Genomic DNA, 19336 nt, shown 5'->3' with positions numbered 1-19336 from the left:
AAAAGGAATTTTAAAAAAGCTTCCGCTAGAGTGTGCTAAATAAAAAGCGTGTCCCTTTTAACCCCAATTTCAATCGAACACAAACTTGCAAAAAAAACATCTTAACGTAATTTAGTACAAAAATATTTCTAACTATAAATAATAATATAAATTACAAACAACTTTAATAAATTTTTTGTGGTTGAAGCAAAACTTGGAATCCTTATATTTAGGTAAATCCCCAACGTGGAAATACGAAAATGTGATTTTGAAAAAAAAACACGTTTTAGTGAAGTAATACACTCATAAAAACACTTTCTAGTAACCATTTAACAAGCTTTATTTAGATATGTCTTCTTCTGTATATGATACCTATGAAAAATTGTTAAGTAAGTATCTTGAATTACGAGAAATTGGCAACGAATACTTTAAGAAATCAAGTTATAATGAAGCGTTAATCTCTTACACAAACGGTTTAATTTATGCTCCAGTTCTGGATTCAGAAACTTCCAAAGGTTTGTTTTTATTGATTATAATATTCAAAATTTAAAATATAATTTAATTTTTAATAAACAAACAGATTAAATCTAATAAATTGTCTTTCTGTTATGTTATAGAAATTCCTGTTTCAATTTCATTTGCTAATCGCTCAGCTGCTCATTTCAGATTAAAGAATTATGAACAATCTGTTCTTGATATTACCCAAGTATTTAAGAATGGAAAAACTGATATAAACAAGTATAAAAATAAGTTTAACAAACTAATAAAGCTAAAACTTTGTATAATTTATTTTTACTATGTTTTTGTAGTTTGTTTAAATTAATTCAGTATTATTTTTTTAGGTACTTCAAGTTAATGAATAGATTAGCTTGGTCTTATTGGCATTTAAAAAACTTTTCAAAATGTGAAGAAGTTATTAAAGAAATTACAGAAACATCACAAGAATATGAGAATACTTTTAACAAAGTAATTTATTATTTTGGCTAAATATTTTTTTGTATTTTTTTGCTAGAATATTTTTTATTCAAATTAATATTTTGAAAATTTAATAAAAAAAATACAATTTTTAGGAAATGGAAATTCTAAAAAGTTTGCTGGATAAGTTAAGCACAATGGAAAAATCAAAAAAGAGCCCAAAAGTTAACTTAAAAGATCAAGGTATATAAGTATTTAATTTTAAATCAAAACTTTCAACCAAATAAATGAGCACTTTATTTTAGATAAAGTTTTAAATAATAAAAAGAAGTTGAAGAATGGAGTTTCATCAGATGTAAAAATCTTTTCAAACCCAGCTAAAGGTGAAAATTAAAACTAAAAATAAATACAAAGTTTTTAAAAAAAAAAAAAAAAAATACTACTTTAAGTTAGTAAATAATAAAAGTGTATAGAATCTACTAAGCCTTATTTTTTAAAATATAAAATGCTTTTTATTTTTCTGTAGGAAGACATTTGAAAGCAACTAGTGATTTAAAGGCGGGAGATTTGATAATTAAGGAAAAATGTTTTTGTGGGATTCTTAACTTTGAGTTTATGAATACTTATTGTAATTATTGTTATAAGGTAAAACCAAATCCTGTAAAAGCATTAAAATATATTACATGTTTTTCTGTTGATGTTAGTATAAAAATATATAATTTATTTGTATTTTTTATTTGAACAACTATATTGTACAGGATTGTAGAGCTACCGGTATTCCATGTTATGGTTGCACTTCTGCTTTATTTTGTGATGAAATTTGTAAAAATTTAGCTTGGAAAAAATATCATTGGTTGGAGTGTAGTATTTGGCCATTAATAAGCAAGGTTAACTTTTATTTTATTAAAAAAATAACGTTTAGTGAATAATTTACATATGATTGTCAAACTTTTAGGTCTGCAAAATAAAAAGTGTTGTGTATGGTGCATGGGTAATTTGTCACAGGCAAAATTTTAAATTTGGCCTATATTACGGCAATTAAAATCCAGACGGTAGAGTGGATTACGAACTAGTTTGATATGAATAATGTTAAAGTTTTTATATTTGTTTACTTTTTAGATTGATATTTTTGCCATTCTTTCACTTCGAATTGTATTAAAAGCTGCATATGAATTAACACAAAAAAAATATGAATCAAACAACAATAATAAAACACAATTTGATGATGGTTCCAAAAACAATGTTTTTAAATTCATCTTAAACAAAATTATAACCAGCTTTGAATCATGTCCAAAGCAAAACTTTGATGACATTTTCAATGAAGATTATATTAGTGTGTTAAGTCTATTAACTCACTCTGAAGATGTTTCTTTAAAGACCAAAACTAATTCATTACATTTGGCCTGGTACCTAGCAAAAATAGTTACAATGTGTGTGAAAAAATGTAAAGTTTTCGAAGAAATACAGGATACTGAAAATAAGATTTTTATCCAAAATATTGTAAGTTCTTGTTTCGAGAAATTGAGTTTAAATTTTTGGATGAATCAAGAAGATTTTGAAATTGAGAAAATGAGATCAAATATTAAAGAAGTTTGTCAAAGTTTTGATGAAAGTGAAAAAGATCTCAACACCAAGGATATACACATTAGTACGACAGTTTAACAATTTTCTTTAAAAGAAAAAGTACAAATTTTTTACCTGATTTTACAAAAATATGAACTAATACATTTTATCTGTTTAGAAACCCCTAGAAGCTTTCATGAAATGCTGACTTATTTACTAAACCATCATCTTTTACAACTCTTAACAAACACTCAAGCAATATTCCAAACTGTTGAAGAAAAAAGTTGTAAGTTTAAAATTTTTAAGATTCTATTCGCTTAACTTTTTTTCGATTTTTCTTATCACAAGTTTTGCAAAAAAAACTTTAATCTTTAAACAAAATTTTCAATAAATATAACTGAAAAGGAGTTGTTCAAGTTTATAAAAATACCAAAAACTTCATTACACTTTTTACTATTTTAATTTTTAGCTAATCATTCAACAAATGTAACTCAGAAGAGAATTGCAAGCGCAGTGTTTCCAAATCTCAGTCTTTTAAACCACAGCTGTGATCCAAACACTTTTGTAAACTTTCACGGCAACACTGTTAAGGTAAGCTAATATTTATAGTAAAAAAAAGTATATATAACATTTAAAAAAAAAAAATTGTTTTGAACCTTATAATTTCTTTATTATCTTCCATTAATGATGTAAAAAACTATCACTAACTTTTTTTTTTTTTTTTGTTTATATCTTTATCCTTAATGTGGGAAAGTCGATTGCGCGACTTAAACATAGAGTAACATCAATTACTCCGACCCAGTCTCGAGTTACCTGTGGCAGTTTGGGATATTATAGAGACTATAATTGCCCGGTAATTATGCTGCTGATTAAGTGCTGGCTCAGCAGGAGTTCATACCGTTTATAGCGCCTTACTCATGGGCGCTACAGCATGAGATCAGTGGGAATTGAACCCACGACCTCATGTGTGGTGTAGCAAGAGTTCTTACCACTACACCACACTGCCGGTCTAACTATCAACTAGGGACAGTAACTTATTCGAATATATATAAATTTTTATTTCTTTCCATCGTTAGGTCAAGTTAACCACCAAACTGAAAAAAGATGATGAAATATTTCATTGTTATGGTCCTTGTGTAACCGGACATTCCTACACTGAGAGACAGAATATGTTAAAAACTCAATATTACTTTAAATGTGATTGTACAGCTTGCAATGGCAACAACACAGGTAACATTATTATTAAAGTTGTTCTTGAAATTTTTATTTCCTACTATGTATAATGGAGCTTAGGGGCCAATATATATATTAAATATTTAAGTATATATGTATGTCCAATTTGTAGGCCTACAAAATAAACTATAAATGTTGTTTAAGATGCCAGGTTAAATTACTACAGACAAATATTAGTTCTGAGTTGTGACAATGTTACAGCAATTATTATGCTACACAAAAGCTGAGCTATTGACTAGTATAACCTTAACATCTATTGACTAGTATAACCTTTACCAGTATAACCTTGACTAGTATGACCTTAACAGCTTTTGACTAGTATAACCTTTACCAATTTCAGTTTAAAAATTAAACTGTTTTGTATAATAATATCATCTTTAAATATAAAATTGACTCTTGAAATGTTCATATTAAAGGTGATAGTGATTTACAAGCGTACCAGCAACAGTTCACAGCTTACAAATGTAAATACTGTAGTGGTCCTTGTGCGATTACTGAAAGTAAATCCGGGGAAAATAAAAAAATTACTGGAATATGTTTGGATGTTAAATGTAAAAAGTCTCTCAATCTTACTTCTGCTGATAATGAATTTTTTAATATAATGGTCAGTTTTTATTAAACAAAAATTATTAATTTTCTTTTTTTTTACGATTTATAGTAGAGCTATTAAAGTTATTAAGTTATAAAGGCTATAAAGGAAAAGTACTCTTCAAGCCCAAATACTGTATAAGACTCTTATCATATTGATTCTATGTTAAACAAATGCCAAAGGCCTCTTTAGTTTTAATTTATGTTTACAGAATCAAATGAATGAAGTAAGAACCATGTTGTCGAAAACAAATCTCTTTTCCTGTATTATAACATTACTTAAATTCTTGGAAAAATTGAAGAGAATTTTGTATCATAATCATCGAGCGTTAGGTTCTATCCATGATCTTATTGGGTTTTGTTACACGTAAGTGTTTGATTTTGTCTTATATTCACAACAATCTGTAGTTCAAGTAAATAAGAATATAATATATATGTTTTTAGGTTCCCTTAATCACCCTCAACCTAAGACTTGTTTAACCAAAGTTAATTGAATATTTAAAATTTGAAGTTAGAGTTTTCTAGATAATGAAATTTAAAGTTTTTAATATGTTTAACTTCTTAACATAAAACAACTTGTTTATAGTGAAACTGAGCAATTCAAGTTAGCAATCCCCCATATTCAACAAAGTGTTAAAATAACTTGCATGAGATTTGGAAGTAAAAGTATTGAAGCTGCTCGCGAGTTTTTTAAACTTACTACACTACAAGTAAGTAAAGTGAAAATTAATAAAAGTTATACTTATAAACTTTATATGAAGGAGGACTTTAGTGGACAGTATATATTTGTATCCAATTTAAAGGTCCTTCAAAAAAGAAAAACTGCTGTTTGTGGTGTTCAGGTAAATTATTGCTGACTAATATTAGTTAAGAATTGCGACCATATTAAAACAATTAAAATGTCGACAGTTGGGCAGGCAATTGACTTGTAACTCTAACTAAAATAAAGAGAAACAATATACACAAACAAAAATTCATTTATATTATGTTTAATTTAAAAAAAATAATATTAACTTTTAGGTTCATATTTGTGATTACAAACAAGCTCAATTTTATCTCAACAAATGTTTTCCAACTTTAAAACTAAATCTGGATAACCGAAGTCTTGAATGGAAAAATACTCTAAAAGTTGAACGCCAAATTGAATGTGGAATTAAATTAAATATGATCAATTGAACAATAATTTCACCAGTTTATTTATATATCTTTTCTTGTGGGTGAAGTGTATATTTATATTGTATATGATGCTAGTTAAAAATATTTGTTTTTTTGCCAAATGCTTTCACATAACTTAATTGCAATTTTGTTTTCGGTTAATTTTGACTATAATAGAATAATCATAATCTTTTTTTTACAGAGTTTGTGGTAATAGGTGTTAGTTTATAAACTTAAATAATGTTAAAGTTTTCTCATTTTATAAGAAGAAATTTGGATTTAAAAACTTTACAGAATTTCACAAAACCAAACTTAATATTTACACCAACAATTAATAAATTGTTAAACAACAATGCCAAAACAATGTCAATTATGCCATCACAAAACAAGAAGGATGAAAAAAGTGTAAAAGTAAGAGAAGACGAAGAATATTATCGACTTTTTAACCCACAAGAAATTGACTGGAAAAAGAAAAAAACAGCATGGAAGCACTTCCTAAAACATATCAAAAATAAATTTTCACCAGCTAGGGAGCATGCCAGTTGGGGAAGATTACAAAAAAATGATCACGTTTATTATTATTTTCGTACCAAAGAAGATTTAGATTACTGGTATGTACAAACTGATGAAGATGTAAAGGGACATAGTTGGGCAGAGTTTGTGCATGGTAGGAATGAAATGACGGCAACGTTTAGAGGGAATATTAGTGAGAAGCCTCCTAGTGATAGAAAACCTTCGACAGATCCTTTACAAGACTTACCACCTTATCATGGGTTTGCTTATGTAGAAACAAAGCCCTTTGTTGTAAGTAAAAAAGAAATTGTGTATATAAAACCAATATTACAATTATACTTTCTAAATTTTGGTCTGATTTGATATAATTTAGCTTTAAAATTTATGTGAATACTTTTAAGGTTAAACAATTTTTAAATGTAAAAAAAACATCTTGAAAACAAATTTTTGACATTGCAAAATAACAATAAAGTCATGATTTTTATTAAACTAAATACTTAAAATGTTTGTTAAAAACCTGAATTACTTAGTGTTGTACATTAACATAACAGTCCTCGACAAAACTCTTTCACTTTTTGGTCTTCACTCTAGTACTATACATTCCTTAATTGTTTAAAAAGCAAGTTCAAATGATTTAAAGACTTTAAACAATTTAAACCTAAAAAAATTCTTAAGGTTGTAATGGACAGAGAAGATTACATGGACTTTGAGCATTTTAATTGCATCAAAATAAGATTAAGAGGGGATGGAAGGAAATATATGTTCCAAACTTTATGTGATAGTGGAGATGTTGACTTTATTAGAGTAATGTATGGGGTACCTATTTACACCAACGGTGGCCCACTATGGCAAGAAATATCTGTAAGTAGAAGACATTTACAAAATAGTTAAGCTTAGTGGATGATATGTATAGGTTTAATTTAAAGGCCTTTAAAATAAAACTGTCGTTTGTGGTACGAATATTAGTTGCAACTATTTCATGACAATTAAAATGCAGCCTGTAGGGCTGCCCATTGGTTAGTGTTACTAATACTGGATTAAATTTAACATATTTTAATATTAAAAGTGCATTAGAACATAAAATAACAGTGGGCAATTGTTATTTTTACCAACCAAAAATAATTTATTTGGATTAAACCTTAAACTGAATACTAATTTATGTCAGAAAGTAAAATTGTGTTTAGATACCGCTCGCTAAGTTGATTGCATCAAGAGAAAATGCTGCTTTACTACGCCAACCAAACCTTGTGAAAAGCAAAGTAAGATCAATAAGCTTGTTTTTTTATCACCATGTTACTTTATTTTTCCTTATAGAAAATTAACTATTTAAAACTGAGAATGGCACCTAAAATTAGGTTGGGGTAACAAATGTTACTCTATGTTAAGGTTGTAAAGTTATTGCACACCAATGATAAGGATATATAGGAAGAAATTTAGCTTTACAAAACATTTTTAAACTTTTAGATGTGTAACTTTCGCTTTTTAATTCACGACGGAATTGAGGGTCCATTTCAACTTGAGGTTGATTATGTGGCCCTTTCTAGAGATCCTAGATTTGGTTTTGAGGGGTGGAACAGCAATTATGACCCTTGGGCCCCGATCAACTCGAACTCTGCACCACCAAGTTCTCGTTAGTTATTGTTCCGACTTTTTTGTGCTAAGAACTTTTCATTTTGTGCGAAATGAAAAAGAAAAAACAATTTTTTTTGTCCGATAAAACTAATATTATTCATTTATACTTGGTCCCAAAGCTCAGTCGATTTTTTTGTGTAAAGAATTGCATTTTGTAAATTTTTTAAGGGTTTTATCAAGAAACAAACTTGTTTTTTGAGTAACTTTATTTAAAAAAAATCGAAATTATATTTTTCTTTATTGTAATGCGATTTTTATAAATTTAAATAAAGCATTTTATTGCACAAATATAAAACATTTTAATATCACTCATTTGTTACAATACATATTAGTAAACTGCAACAAATGAAATTTAAAATTAAGTAAATAATCATAAGGATGATGAATTGGTTAATACAAGTGAATAAATGATAGAGTGTAATAAGAATAAAGTATAATGTAAGGCTTATAATATATAAAAATTAAACAACCAATGTGAACTGTATAACCTTCTATATTTGAGTTATAAATAAAACCCCAACTTATCATATACGCAATATTTTAACTCGAATTACAAGTACTAGGGATACTGCATAATTTTAAGTAATAATTAATAAAGCTTACTAAGATTAATAATCACATATTTCAACAATAATCAGTTTAAAATGAATCAATCACAATTTCTTCAAGTATTCATTGAACTTTTTTGAAGTAGATATTTAAGACCAACTCTCAGCATCATTAGAATCATCAGTAAAGGGAATATCCACCGATCTTATTGCAACCTCTCCGCATAAAATACATTCACTTGCGATAGTCTCATCCAACTTTAAAATCAAACTCTGGCGTTCCTTCCTCTTTTGCAGCAAAGTTTTAGATTCATCGGATAAGTTGAAGTTCTTTAAATCCTGTTGAATACAAGTATTAGTTGAGGGGTTCAGAATATAACTAAAAATTTAATTTAGAAAACTTCTTACCTTTTAATTGGGTGATTAAATGTAAATAGAACTTTAAATTCTCAGTGTATGTTGAGACAATTCACTATGTTTTTAACACAAGCAAAGTAAACACTAATTAAATTAGAATAAAAACATTAACAGCTTCTTAGTTATAACTTTTACATTTTGTATTCGATCTGCCAACGTTCGTTTAGAATCGATTAAGAAAGGTCGAACTTCATGCCACAGACAGTCGTTATGAAAACCATGTTGGCATGGAAACAAGTAGAAAGCCCGAGTAAGAAGTTGACGATTGCAAGTCATGCAACGTTCAGTTCCTCCGATCACTTGGTGGCGATTTCTATAAAAAAGAATTTTTTACTTAAATTTCAACAACATTAGTACAGTAATGTGGTATATTGGTTAATAAAACCTTGTATCTTGAATGTTTTCTCTTATTGAATGAGCACTGTTGGTTGCATCGTTCATATCCTCCTTAAGTTGATCTATTTCCTTGTTATACTCTGCCAATGATTCACATAAAGCATCTTTAAAGTGGTTGATCATTACAAAATCGGGGAAGAACGGAAGAATGTCCTCAATTTTAAGCAAATCTCCCGATTCCTTTATTAAAATATAATATTTCAGAAAAATTAGTAAATTTAGATTTAAAAATAACTGACTAAAGGCTCTGATTTAGAAAAAAATTTGTATAAATATATTGGTTTTCTTAAAGAACTTAGATTTTACAAAATTTAAAAAAGCTTTACTTTTTATAAATTTGGACAGAAAGGGTATCAGTTTAGCATGTTAATCTATATATAACAGAACTTGGTGGATGACACATAAATGTATGTTCATTTTATAGGCCCAAAAAATAAAAAAAATGCCGTTGTGGTGCGTAGGTAAATGCCTGTGGCAAACAGGGCAGGGGATTGACTAGTATAATAAAAATAAAATAGTTAATTTATTAGGAAATTGTTCAATAATTAAAAAGTGTATAAACCTGTAAGAATCTCATCGCTTTCCCAATATCTCTGTTATTTTGAACGATGAACTTCGCGATTTTCAGCCACAATTTCCTCTTCAATTCCTCATCTTCTTCCTCCAATTCTCTTCTATTTGCGATCCTCTTTGCCTCCTCCACATCAACCTGAGGGGTTATTCACAAAAAAATGCAGTTTGGGGTAAGAAAAGGGTAAAAAAAGAGCAAGAAAAGAAAAGGGAAAAAGATTAAAAAATTATATTGCATAAATAAATTGTTACTTAAAACTAAGTTAACTGCTTTAAAATTGAAATAAAAAATTAAAAAAAGTAATTTTATTCAATATCCGATAGAACTTAGTGAACAATTTTTCTATATAAGTCAAATTTATAGACCTATGCAAAACACTTTTTGTGGTGCAAAGACTAGTTGCCATGAACAAATATTTCTTGTGAATATATAACAAGGATTAAATGTAGTCTGCAGGTGAGGCAATCAACTAGTTTAAAAAAAAACTACATCATACATTATAATAAAAACTTACATTTAAAGCCATAGCAACAGCTTCTTCATACAAGCCCATGACTGTGTAAATACTGACACAAGCTTTGTGCAAAACCTTGCCTCCTTCACCACCCAGACACAACCTCAACGCATATTTAACATCATAACAAACTTGCGTTGGGTCTTCACCCTGCTCTTTAAGATATCTGAAGAAATATTTAATTGTAAATTATATATTGTAACTATTTAATATTATATCTGAATTATATATAATAGATATTAGTGACCAATATGTATGTATGCATGCATGCCCAATTTATAACACTACAAAATTAATAAAATTGCCATTTATGGTGTGTGAAAATTATCAAAGGCAAATATTAGTTGGCAGTTGCAACCATTTTACAACAATTAAAACCCTGATCATAGGGTGGGCTATCGACTAGTAAGATAATAACAAAAACTTTAAATTACTTTTATAATATAAAATCTTTAACTACGGGTGATGAAGTACAAAATATGTAACTTACTATATCATAAACATCTTGAATAATAAAACAAACATTAGTTAAAAAAATCCTATACACTATAAACAACATAAGATGAGTTAACTAACCTACTAACAGCATCAGGTTTGTGTTTAACATACAAGGACAACAAATAATTATGAATTGCTGGATCTTTACAGTTTAACGTTGTTGTACAAAACTCTAAATATCGAATACATTGATCTCTTTGATGGTTCTGTGAAGTACAAAAATCAATTTTTGTAGTTTTAGAAAGTAATGGTTAGTAAAACTATAATTGTTTAAGTTTTAAATAAATGTTAATAACATGAAAATTTAATAAAATAATCTTAATACCTGAGTACAATTAATTAAAGCTGGGATAAGATTTAAAGGTTTAATTCTTGATTCCAAATGGATGAGAGTATCTATCGTCTCTTTAGGAATATGCTGAAATAAAACAATTTCATAATTATGTGTAAGTTAAATAAATAGGTTTATTTATAATTGGTTTCTTACAAAAAATTTTAAGATGAATTACGCCTTCTTTAAATTGCGAAAGATAATCGATTTTTTAAACAGTATAAACTTTAATTGTTAGTTGCTTTTTTAATAAAATTTCTATTTTACCTGCATTAATATTGGGCAGAACTTATAATAAAGTTGAATGTTGGTTTGTTTTCTTAAAGCATCCAAAGCTTCCGAATACTTCTCGTTTTGTAAGTGATGGTTTACTACTCTTTCGTAATCCTATTTAAATAAAACAAAATCAATTTAATTTTTTGTTAACAATGCTACATAAGTAAATATACATAAAACTTAAAAACATTGTGTTTTTGAAAAAAAATTTGCTTGAAAAAATTGTGTTTTATTAAAAATCTAATATTTTAACACATTAAGAAACCTTAAAATACCATGTACAATAATACATTGTAATATTAGAATGTAGTAATGTAAGTTTAATAAACAGCACCTGCATAATGACAGCAAAGAAGACATAATCTTCAATATCTCCATGACTTATTAGAAGATTGTAAATAGTATTTCTATTCTCTTGAAAACATTCCTTCAAGCGGTTCTAGAAAAAAATAAAATAACTTTATTCAACCTTAGATATATAACATTAGAATATTTTATTATTGTTGTTTTTTAAATTTTGGATCTTCAGGAAATATTTAAAGTTTCTTGCTTACTTGTGCAAACAGTTTCCTTAAACTTTCCCTGCATTTTCCTGAAGTTTCATCATCCCCCAATCCCAGTTTATTTTCCTTCAATTTTCCCAACTGATTCAAATATAATTCCACCAACCAGGTGGTTAACATTATCATCTGGGTTTTCTCATCAGGCTGCAAAAGTTAATTTTAATTATTCTAGGTCAAGTAGTGTGGTACACCAGGTTATGGATTACAAGCTGAAAGGTTTTAAGCATACCAATGTCATACTATTCGCTATTTGAGCTGCACCAATGTCATATTATTCGCTTTTTGATGACTATGCTGTAAATTTAGCGGGCAATTTTAGAAATAAAAGACTGAATAGTTAGGAATATAAAAAAGTAAAAAGTGATATAAAAATGTAAATTTAAACAAATTTTCAAATTTTTTTGGATATTAAATTTGTAATTAAACTTAAGTTCTTCAGATGCGTTGAAATGTATAAATATTTGCAAGATTTTCTAAAAAATTCTTTTTATATTTTTAGATGTAACTAAGTAGAATTCCATATTTTACCCATTACATTCTAGTACAAATCATTGTTTATTACTTGCATCTTACCTTTAAAGTTGCCAATTTCTTTTGCAGAAAAGCCCTTAATGCAATCTCCTTATTAGCTCGCAAAAACTTCAACGAAATTTCCTCAAAAGAGTTTTGAGTGATGGCATAATATAAAGCACTTTCCTGATACTTGCCATGCTCAAACGCATGCTCAGCTTGTCTGGTTATAACCTTGGTGAAAATTAAACTTTAATTTTTTGTGGTTTAAATTTATTTTCGAGGTCTAAATTTTTTTTGTAAAACTAATATTTTAATTTTCTGTGTTAAAATTCCATAATATGTTTTGTATTCTAACTTTTAAGACATGATATAGTAGACTACAATATATAATAATATCATGACATAAAAAATTACATTTTATCAAAATGTTAGTGTAACCAACTTAAAAATTAATTTTAAAATGTTCGTTTTGCGCATCAATAAAAGTAATAGAAAGATAAACAATGTGAATTAAAACATGTTTTAGGTGTTTACAAAAGGTAAAAAAGGCATGGTGGCCAAACCCAGATAAGATTTCAATGTGTTAGTATACCCAGGTATTATAATATTATTGATAATATAAATCTTCTACCTTGTCTAAATTAGCAGGATTGTCTCTGCAATATTCTCTTGCTAGATCAAACTTTTCCATGTCCAAATACATTTGCCAAACATCTCTAGATTCTTTAACAACCTAAAAACAAGTTTAAAATATTTCAATTTTTAAATAACAACTTGCTTAACATACTAGGACAACTAGCCCTTATGTAAAACAAATTATATCATTTTTTGCCCTCTATAAAAACTTCAATCTAATTATATATATTTTTCCATGATAATTTACTTGCGCGCCACAACTTGCAATGTTTTTATATTAAAGGCTTTTAAAATGGATATACGCATATATATATGTGTTATTCACTAAGCTGTGTTAGTTATAGATTGAGAGATATTATGTTAGGGTGAAGTTTACCTTGTATTTAAACACAGCTTTTTGTGTGAATGTCCACAAAGTGTTCTGGGTTGGATCTTTAATTAAACCAAGAAGATCCCCATATCTGAAATGTTAAACTTTAATTATTATATGAATAAATCGACCGAAATAATCCTAAATAATTCACAAGGACAATAAAACACTAATCTTTGTCTTTGTATAAGTATATCTGATGATCCAATGTTAGAAACTTCCACATTTAATTATTGACAATTTAGAAACAAGATTTAAATTACCTTGATGTATAAACATCTTCAAATATAAGTTGTTCATTCAGTAAACAAATCACTTTCAAGCGATTAGGATACAAAAGCAGAAGATGGAACTCTGTTAAAACTAGGCTCAATATTTTGTTTTCTCCTTCTGAAAATGGATTAATACCATCCTCAGCTGAAATTGAAATTTACAAATTAAAAATATTTTTATATTTGCTAATCAATAAAGAATGTATAAAATAACTTTTTACAGGTTTTTTAATACTACATAAAACTAAGTAAAAATGACTGATTTTCAAGGAAAACAAATGATTAAAACTAAACTGGTCCAAATCTAATATAAATCAACTAAAAAGGGCTTTTGTATAGGCCTATACATGTAAAGGGCAAATACATATTTAATTAACAGTGGTTAACACTTGAACATACCTGTATCAGGACATGAAATAAGTTTAGCATCACTGATCAAAGTTCTTTGATGGAACGGGGTTCCAGGTTTATGGGTGGGGACTTTTATATCACCCACATAAACACCTGGTGAAGCCAACCATGCAAACATGGTGGGAATTTGAGCTAAAATATACAAGTTAGCCTTAAAATAGTAAAAGAAAGGCTATATTGTATAAAACATTGGTCTTAAGATAGGGGAAATTTGAAAAGATGATAAACTAAATTTTAAGTATTGCGTTTAACAATGTTTTGTAGGCTATATATACAAATTTAAATCATCTTATACTAATAATTACTTTGATTTTATTTATATTACATACCTACTGACGACTTGAGATCATAATGTAAATAAAGTTGACTGTTATCAATAGAACCAGGTAGGTCTATATATCTTGGTGGTGATCTTTCATATGGAGCAAACACACTCTGAAATATTAATGTTAACACTGTAATAACATTGCTAAAAAATGAAGCCTCATTAGATATATTTATATCTAATATAACTAACCCAATTAATATATAATTCAAATAGTCGAATATTATAACTTGTCAAAAGCCCATCCCACAAGCTATATTTTAATTGTTGTAATATGGTTACAACTTGAAAATATGGTAAAAAACCGGCAGCATGGTGTAGTGGTAAGAACACTTGCTACACCAAACATGAGGTTGTGGGTTTAATCTCTGCTCTTATGCTGTAGTGCCCTTGAGTAAGGCGCTATAAACGGTGTGAACTCCTGCTGAGCCAGCACTTGATCAGCAGCATAATTACCGGGCACTTATAATCTATAATATCCCAAACTGTCACAGGCAACTCTAGACCGGGTCAGAGTAACTGATGTTACTTTTAATGCACACCACAAACAGTAATTTTTTATTTTGCAGGGCTATATTGGATATACCTGTAGATATATAGCATACACTAAGATTTATTTTATATAGATAGGCCTATAGCTTATAAAATTCACAATATATATCTACCTGGAACAGGGGTATATCTCCGCTGTTAGGAATAAGAGTTCCACTAAATTGGAAAAGTCTGTTGGAAGTTATCGCAAAAACACAATATTCATGTTTTCCATCTGATCTTGTTCCAGTACAAAAATATTCCAAACCAATTACAGGAGAACCTTAACATAAAACTCTTTATTTAAATATAATTTTAAAATGACTTACTGTAAGATGGCCAAAAACCTTTTTTTTTCAAGTGAACTTTCGCCCAAAAATGACATTTTAACAGCCAGTGGACATTTTCTATTAACCCCTTTATTATCCTAACCCCTCTCTTGAAAATGCCCTTCAATTTTTAAAAACTTTTAAGCTAAGCTCTAGTAAAATGTTATAAATTTAAGTTTCCCAGTAATGTCCATTTAAATGAAAAAAGTTTTTAGTAATATGGGCATATACCATTTAAAGTATATTTAAAATAAAAAAATAACTATGGCAAAAAATCATATATATTGAAATCAAAATTTGACAATTAAAAATAAAACTTCTACCTTTTCCTTCTCCCTTGCTCAAGTTAAAAACTTGTTTTAAATATTGGTCAACACTTCCAGCAAAAAACCTCGTTTCCTCCCCTGCCTCAATACAACATTCCATAATCAACCCCCAATTCGTTCCAACTAATATTTGTCCTGTGGTGTTACCACTTGCTGTTCTACACCAGGCAAGACTCTCAACCTTATGGCCTAAAAGCAGATAATTAAACAACAATTTTTAATATTCCTAACATTAAATATTTATCGATTTAAACATGCCAATGCTATAGTGTTTGAATTTAACTTTAGACTTATATACTATATATTTAAATCAAAGCATTACATGTTTTAAAGCAGTATATGTTTTAATTTTGGAATAATTATATTTTTTATTGTTACTCATGACTTATATTTAAATCATTATCAAAGCTTGAAAAACTGTTGTTTTAGAAGTATTTCGACTGACCTTTAAATTTGTTAAGAGACTTGGGTTTCCTTGAGTTAGTTGAAAGAAATAAAGTTTCCTCTGAGTTGAGAGCTAGTAATAAATATTGACCAGTTGGGTCGAAATAAATTTTGTAAACTCTGTTATTTCCATGAACTATTTCAACCTGAACATTAATGGCAAAATTAAAATTATAAACTGACATCTAAATTAAAAATTACATTAGGTAGGAGGTAACAAAAAAGATTTATAGCAAAATTTTTTTAAAACTTTGAGTGCTTATATGACGTATATATAAGTTTTTAGATTTCCATGAAACAAACTTTATTTATACCTCATCAACATCATCAGGATGTAGAAGATTAATTCGAAGAAGCAGCTTTCCTGACATAACCATACACAACATATTGTTACATATAGCAAGATGGGTAATAGGTTCTTGCGGCCTAAATTTGATCTAAATAAGAGAAAAGCAAATCAAGATTTACTAAAGCACTTATATAAAATATAATTTCCTATCAATTATATGGCACAAAAAAAAATTAGGATTGTAACTAAAAAAAGGATTTCTAGTGGGAAACCTTTGACAATTTTAACCCAATAGGTATGTGAATTTGTATTAGAAAATTGTGTTTATATTGGTAATCCTTTTAAACATTTTTGATATTAAGTTATAACTTATGTTTGGTATTGTGCTGTTTGCTTTTACATAAGATTTTAAAACAACCTTAGAATTAATTCGTAAAACTGACTTGAATTACATTGAGGACAAATCTGAAACTCACAATTTTATATTATTAAAGTTATTAAAAAGTGATTAGGAATCACATTTTTTACCTTGCTTTTACTAAAGATCGGTATTTCATCTTCAGAATAATTAATATAACCACTTGTCTTTGGTTCAGGGGTTGAAGCATTGCTCGTCGATCTTTTGATTGTTCTCTGAGACATGCTTGCTTCATATTGGTCGATTATTGATGTCATAATGATTCTTTATGCTTTACAATTTCGCATTCAAACTGTCAAAGCGGCCTTATTTTGGTGCTAGTAACCATTCACACTTATTTAACTGTTTAAACTATTTAATATAAACACTGCGAGTTTTATCCAGACATCTAAATATAATATGAAATTGAACAATATGTTAAAAACTTGGATCTCTATTACTTTCGCACGGCCGAATTTAACAAGGCGTTATAACCTAAGTATGGCAATTGTTCAACCAGACATTAAAAATTAGTTGAAATATGTTTTAATGAGTATAACTAAGTCCACTTTACGAGTCAGATGTGTTAATGGGTAAACTGAATATGTGAGGGTTAGGGTAAGGGTTTAATTTATGCAACTTCTTTGTTTAATTACATGTGCCGCATTTTGGTTACACGCTCTGTTTATGTAGGGCGTGCGAAACTAATAGAGATCCAAAAACTTTTAATAAATGAAATAAAGTTACAAAACGAAAACAAAAGTAAAATACTTCTAGAGATTTATTCACCTTCAAAATTAAACTAACAGAGATCCAAAATATTATTCTTTTTTATTAAATTATTATTTTCTATCTGTTCTTTTATAAACACGTGTTTTTCACGTGACTAATGAATTTTTTTTATCTTTTTTTTTCAAAAAAAAATTGATGACAAAAATCGGACCTTTGTAAAAGGCGGAGTGCATAAGCGGATCGTGGAGTTTTTATATATCGGATTATTTTTCCGTAAACTTAAAATAAATGAAATCATTATACCCATTACGTAATATACAGATTGAAATCATTTAGAAAATAAAAAAGGGTGTGTTATAAGAGAAATGTAGATTACATAATCACATGAAAAAATAAAACACAACTGCTGCAAACATTACTACAATAATGCCTAAAACACCAGAAAATTCTTTTCTGATTTGACCAAATATTAAACCCTCGGTTACAAATTTTTCAACCATTTCCCCTCTTTTATTTTGATGAGGAAACGGAGAATCAGGAATTTCAACATCAAGGAATTTACAAAGTGGTTTCCAGCCATCTTTAAAATCAAGTTGTAGCAGCTTATCCTTTGGGAGCGCCTGAAATATTTTATTGCAACAAATATAAACAAATTATTCAAAGTTGCCTGGTATATAACTTGGCAAGGGGATTAAATTTAACATAGGCTTTTTTTATAGATATTTTTATGCTCGATGTGGGTAAGGTCGAATGCGCAACTTAAACATAGAGTAACATCAGTTACTCCGACCCAGTCTAGAGTTGCCTGTGGCAGTTTGGGATATTATAGATTATAATTGCCCGACAATTATACTGCTGATTAAGTGCTGGCTCAGCAGGATTTTATAGCGCCTTACTCAAGGAGGCTACAGCATGAGATCAGTGGAGATATAACCCACGACCTCATGTGTGGTGTAGCAAGTGTTCTTACCACTACACCACGCTGGCGGTTAATTATTAAACATAAAGAAAGTGTAACTTTGCATGCTTGTTATATAGCAATAGCAATACAAAAACGCTATTAGGGCGAGTAAACAATAGAACAAACAACACCTATTTTTAACCAACTTTTACACCCCTACCTCCAAAACGCGTGCATTGTGTTCCCTGTATCTTAACTTATACAACATTGGATTGTAAATTCGGTTCTTCCACAAAGTTTTATCTGTCATAGAAAACTGGACACGACCTAAAGTTGATTAATTAACAAGTTAAATGGAATAAAATGGTAACCAATTTGATTGGGGATTGCGTTTTTGAGCAAAGCGTCTTTGATGTTTAGGGTCATTTGTGTTGTATGCAAAACAATAAATTATATAAACAAAATAAGTTATTTGGTAAAGTTAACAACAGCCGAGGTTACAAAATTTTTGTTTTTTCGATAAGTTAGTTAACCTTCTAACATTTCTAGTAAATATTTGAAATTTTTATAAGCAACCTTGGATGGTATGTTTACCTACCTTGGGAGTTCAAATAGTTGCGAAATTTTCGACCAGTTGGTGTCAAAGTCATGACAATTTGAACAAACAAACTTGCACCCATTTCTTCCAGTTGTTTATTTAAGCTTTTCAACCAAATGTCTTCGTTTTCCCTTTTTGTATGAATAACCTTTAATTAAAATAATGACGTTACTATAAAATAATTAATCCTTGGTTTGCGACGAAAATTGTTTATACCTTCGCGTCTGGAAAAGCTTTTAAAATGTCTTCCCAGAATGTGCAAGCAGGACAATCTGTTACTGCATCAACATCTTTAAAAATCTCGCGAATTACTTCAGTTGAGCAACCCTCTTTCATTGCTTTTAACAAAACATCTCCCAAATACCAGAACTGTTCTTCATAATCGTATACATTGTAGCCAAGTATTCTTAGTGCCGTTGCTAAAGTTTTTGTGCCAGCTTTTGGCATACTTGTTACTATAACTTTCATGATCACGACACACTGTACTTACTATAGTGCGCAAAAGTAAGATGAAGTTACTTGCAAACCAGATTACTATACTACACCAATGCGCGATGAAACCGGTTTACA

The 19336-nt window shown here is 28.7% G+C and overlaps 4 protein-coding genes across 4 annotated transcripts; 2 read left to right on the top strand and 2 right to left on the bottom strand.

Moving 5' to 3' along the window:
* The first annotated feature begins 322 nt into the window (after positions 1 to 322).
* On the top strand, positions 323 to 5518 carry LOC145753004 (protein-lysine N-methyltransferase SMYD4-like). The gene is made up of 15 exons (XM_082569382.1): positions 323 to 494; positions 597 to 717; positions 822 to 945; positions 1050 to 1137; positions 1200 to 1277; positions 1421 to 1539; positions 1653 to 1781; positions 2014 to 2542; positions 2636 to 2743; positions 2927 to 3048; positions 3534 to 3687; positions 4107 to 4294; positions 4491 to 4645; positions 4865 to 4988; positions 5299 to 5518. The coding sequence occupies exons 1-15, from the start codon at positions 329 to 331 to the stop codon at positions 5452 to 5454; spliced, it is 2361 nt and encodes a 786-aa protein (XP_082425508.1). The 5' UTR covers positions 323 to 328; the 3' UTR covers positions 5455 to 5518.
* Positions 5519 to 5644: 126 nt separating this feature from the next.
* LOC145753001 (complex I intermediate-associated protein 30, mitochondrial-like) lies at positions 5645 to 7716 on the top strand. Its single transcript, XM_082569379.1, has 4 exons — positions 5645 to 6237; positions 6622 to 6807; positions 7131 to 7205; positions 7411 to 7716. Exons 1-4 carry the CDS (start codon positions 5674 to 5676, stop codon positions 7579 to 7581), a joined length of 996 nt encoding a protein of 331 aa, XP_082425505.1. The 5' UTR covers positions 5645 to 5673; the 3' UTR covers positions 7582 to 7716.
* Positions 7717 to 7865: 149 nt separating this feature from the next.
* On the bottom strand, positions 7866 to 16924 carry LOC145752195 (vacuolar protein sorting-associated protein 18 homolog). Its single transcript, XM_082568428.1, has 21 exons — positions 16667 to 16924; positions 16164 to 16286; positions 15851 to 15995; positions 15403 to 15594; positions 14885 to 15033; positions 14224 to 14329; positions 13883 to 14026; positions 13475 to 13628; positions 13218 to 13302; positions 12837 to 12938; positions 12266 to 12436; positions 11684 to 11836; positions 11464 to 11568; positions 11121 to 11240; positions 10848 to 10940; positions 10601 to 10728; positions 10025 to 10190; positions 9502 to 9648; positions 8929 to 9119; positions 8679 to 8856; positions 7866 to 8465 (listed from the first exon to the last, which is right to left on the bottom strand). The coding sequence occupies exons 1-21, from the start codon at positions 16811 to 16813 to the stop codon at positions 8277 to 8279; spliced, it is 2988 nt and encodes a 995-aa protein (XP_082424554.1). The 5' UTR covers positions 16814 to 16924; the 3' UTR covers positions 7866 to 8276.
* A 723-nt stretch (positions 16925 to 17647) lies between these two features.
* LOC145752567 (uncharacterized) lies at positions 17648 to 19234 on the bottom strand. Its single transcript, XM_082568871.1, has 4 exons — positions 18983 to 19234; positions 18767 to 18914; positions 18389 to 18495; positions 17648 to 17887 (listed from the first exon to the last, which is right to left on the bottom strand). The coding sequence occupies exons 1-4, from the start codon at positions 19232 to 19234 to the stop codon at positions 17648 to 17650; spliced, it is 747 nt and encodes a 248-aa protein (XP_082424997.1).
* Positions 19235 to 19336: the final 102 nt, after the last annotated feature.

The sequence above is a fragment of the Corella eumyota genome, chromosome 5, assembly GCF_963082875.1.
Source record: "Corella eumyota chromosome 5, kaCorEumy4.1, whole genome shotgun sequence".
In the NCBI taxonomy this organism is placed as follows: Eukaryota; Metazoa; Chordata; class Ascidiacea; order Phlebobranchia; family Corellidae; genus Corella; species Corella eumyota.
This window is presented reverse-complemented; position numbering and strand designations above follow the sequence as displayed.

What these genes read in the sequence shown, in the direction of transcription:
- LOC145752195 (XM_082568428.1), bottom strand. Translation starts at nt 16,813, where the DNA reads ATGACATCAATAATCGACCAATATGAAGCAAGCATGTCTCAGAGAACA. An exon ending in GAGATATACCCCTGTTCCAG is followed by an intron (nt 14,330 to 14,884) that starts GTAGATATATAT and finishes TTAATATTTCAG; the next exon opens with AGTGTGTTTGCTCCATATGA. An exon ending in TGATCTCAAGTCGTCAGTAG is followed by an intron (nt 14,027 to 14,223) that starts GTATGTAATATA and finishes TGTATATTTTAG; the next exon opens with CTCAAATTCCCACCATGTTT.
- LOC145753004 (XM_082569382.1), top strand. Translation starts at nt 329, where the DNA reads ATGTCTTCTTCTGTATATGATACCTATGAAAAATTGTTAAGTAAGTAT. An exon ending in GGAAAAACTGATATAAACAA is followed by an intron (nt 718 to 821) that starts GTATAAAAATAA and finishes TTATTTTTTTAG; the next exon opens with GTACTTCAAGTTAATGAATA. An exon ending in TTTGGCCATTAATAAGCAAG is followed by an intron (nt 1,782 to 2,013) that starts GTTAACTTTTAT and finishes TTTACTTTTTAG; the next exon opens with ATTGATATTTTTGCCATTCT.
- LOC145752567 (XM_082568871.1), bottom strand. Translation starts at nt 19,234, where the DNA reads ATGAAAGTTATAGTAACAAGTATGCCAAAAGCTGGCACAAAAACTTTA. An exon ending in AAGCTTTTCCAGACGCGAAG is followed by an intron (nt 18,915 to 18,982) that starts GTATAAACAATT and finishes TTTTAATTAAAG; the next exon opens with GTTATTCATACAAAAAGGGA. An exon ending in CAACTATTTGAACTCCCAAG is followed by an intron (nt 18,496 to 18,766) that starts GTAGGTAAACAT and finishes AATCAACTTTAG; the next exon opens with GTCGTGTCCAGTTTTCTATG.
- LOC145753001 (XM_082569379.1), top strand. Translation starts at nt 5,674, where the DNA reads ATGTTAAAGTTTTCTCATTTTATAAGAAGAAATTTGGATTTAAAAACT. An exon ending in TAGAAACAAAGCCCTTTGTT is followed by an intron (nt 6,238 to 6,621) that starts GTAAGTAAAAAA and finishes AAAATTCTTAAG; the next exon opens with GTTGTAATGGACAGAGAAGA. An exon ending in CAAACCTTGTGAAAAGCAAA is followed by an intron (nt 7,206 to 7,410) that starts GTAAGATCAATA and finishes TTAAACTTTTAG; the next exon opens with ATGTGTAACTTTCGCTTTTT.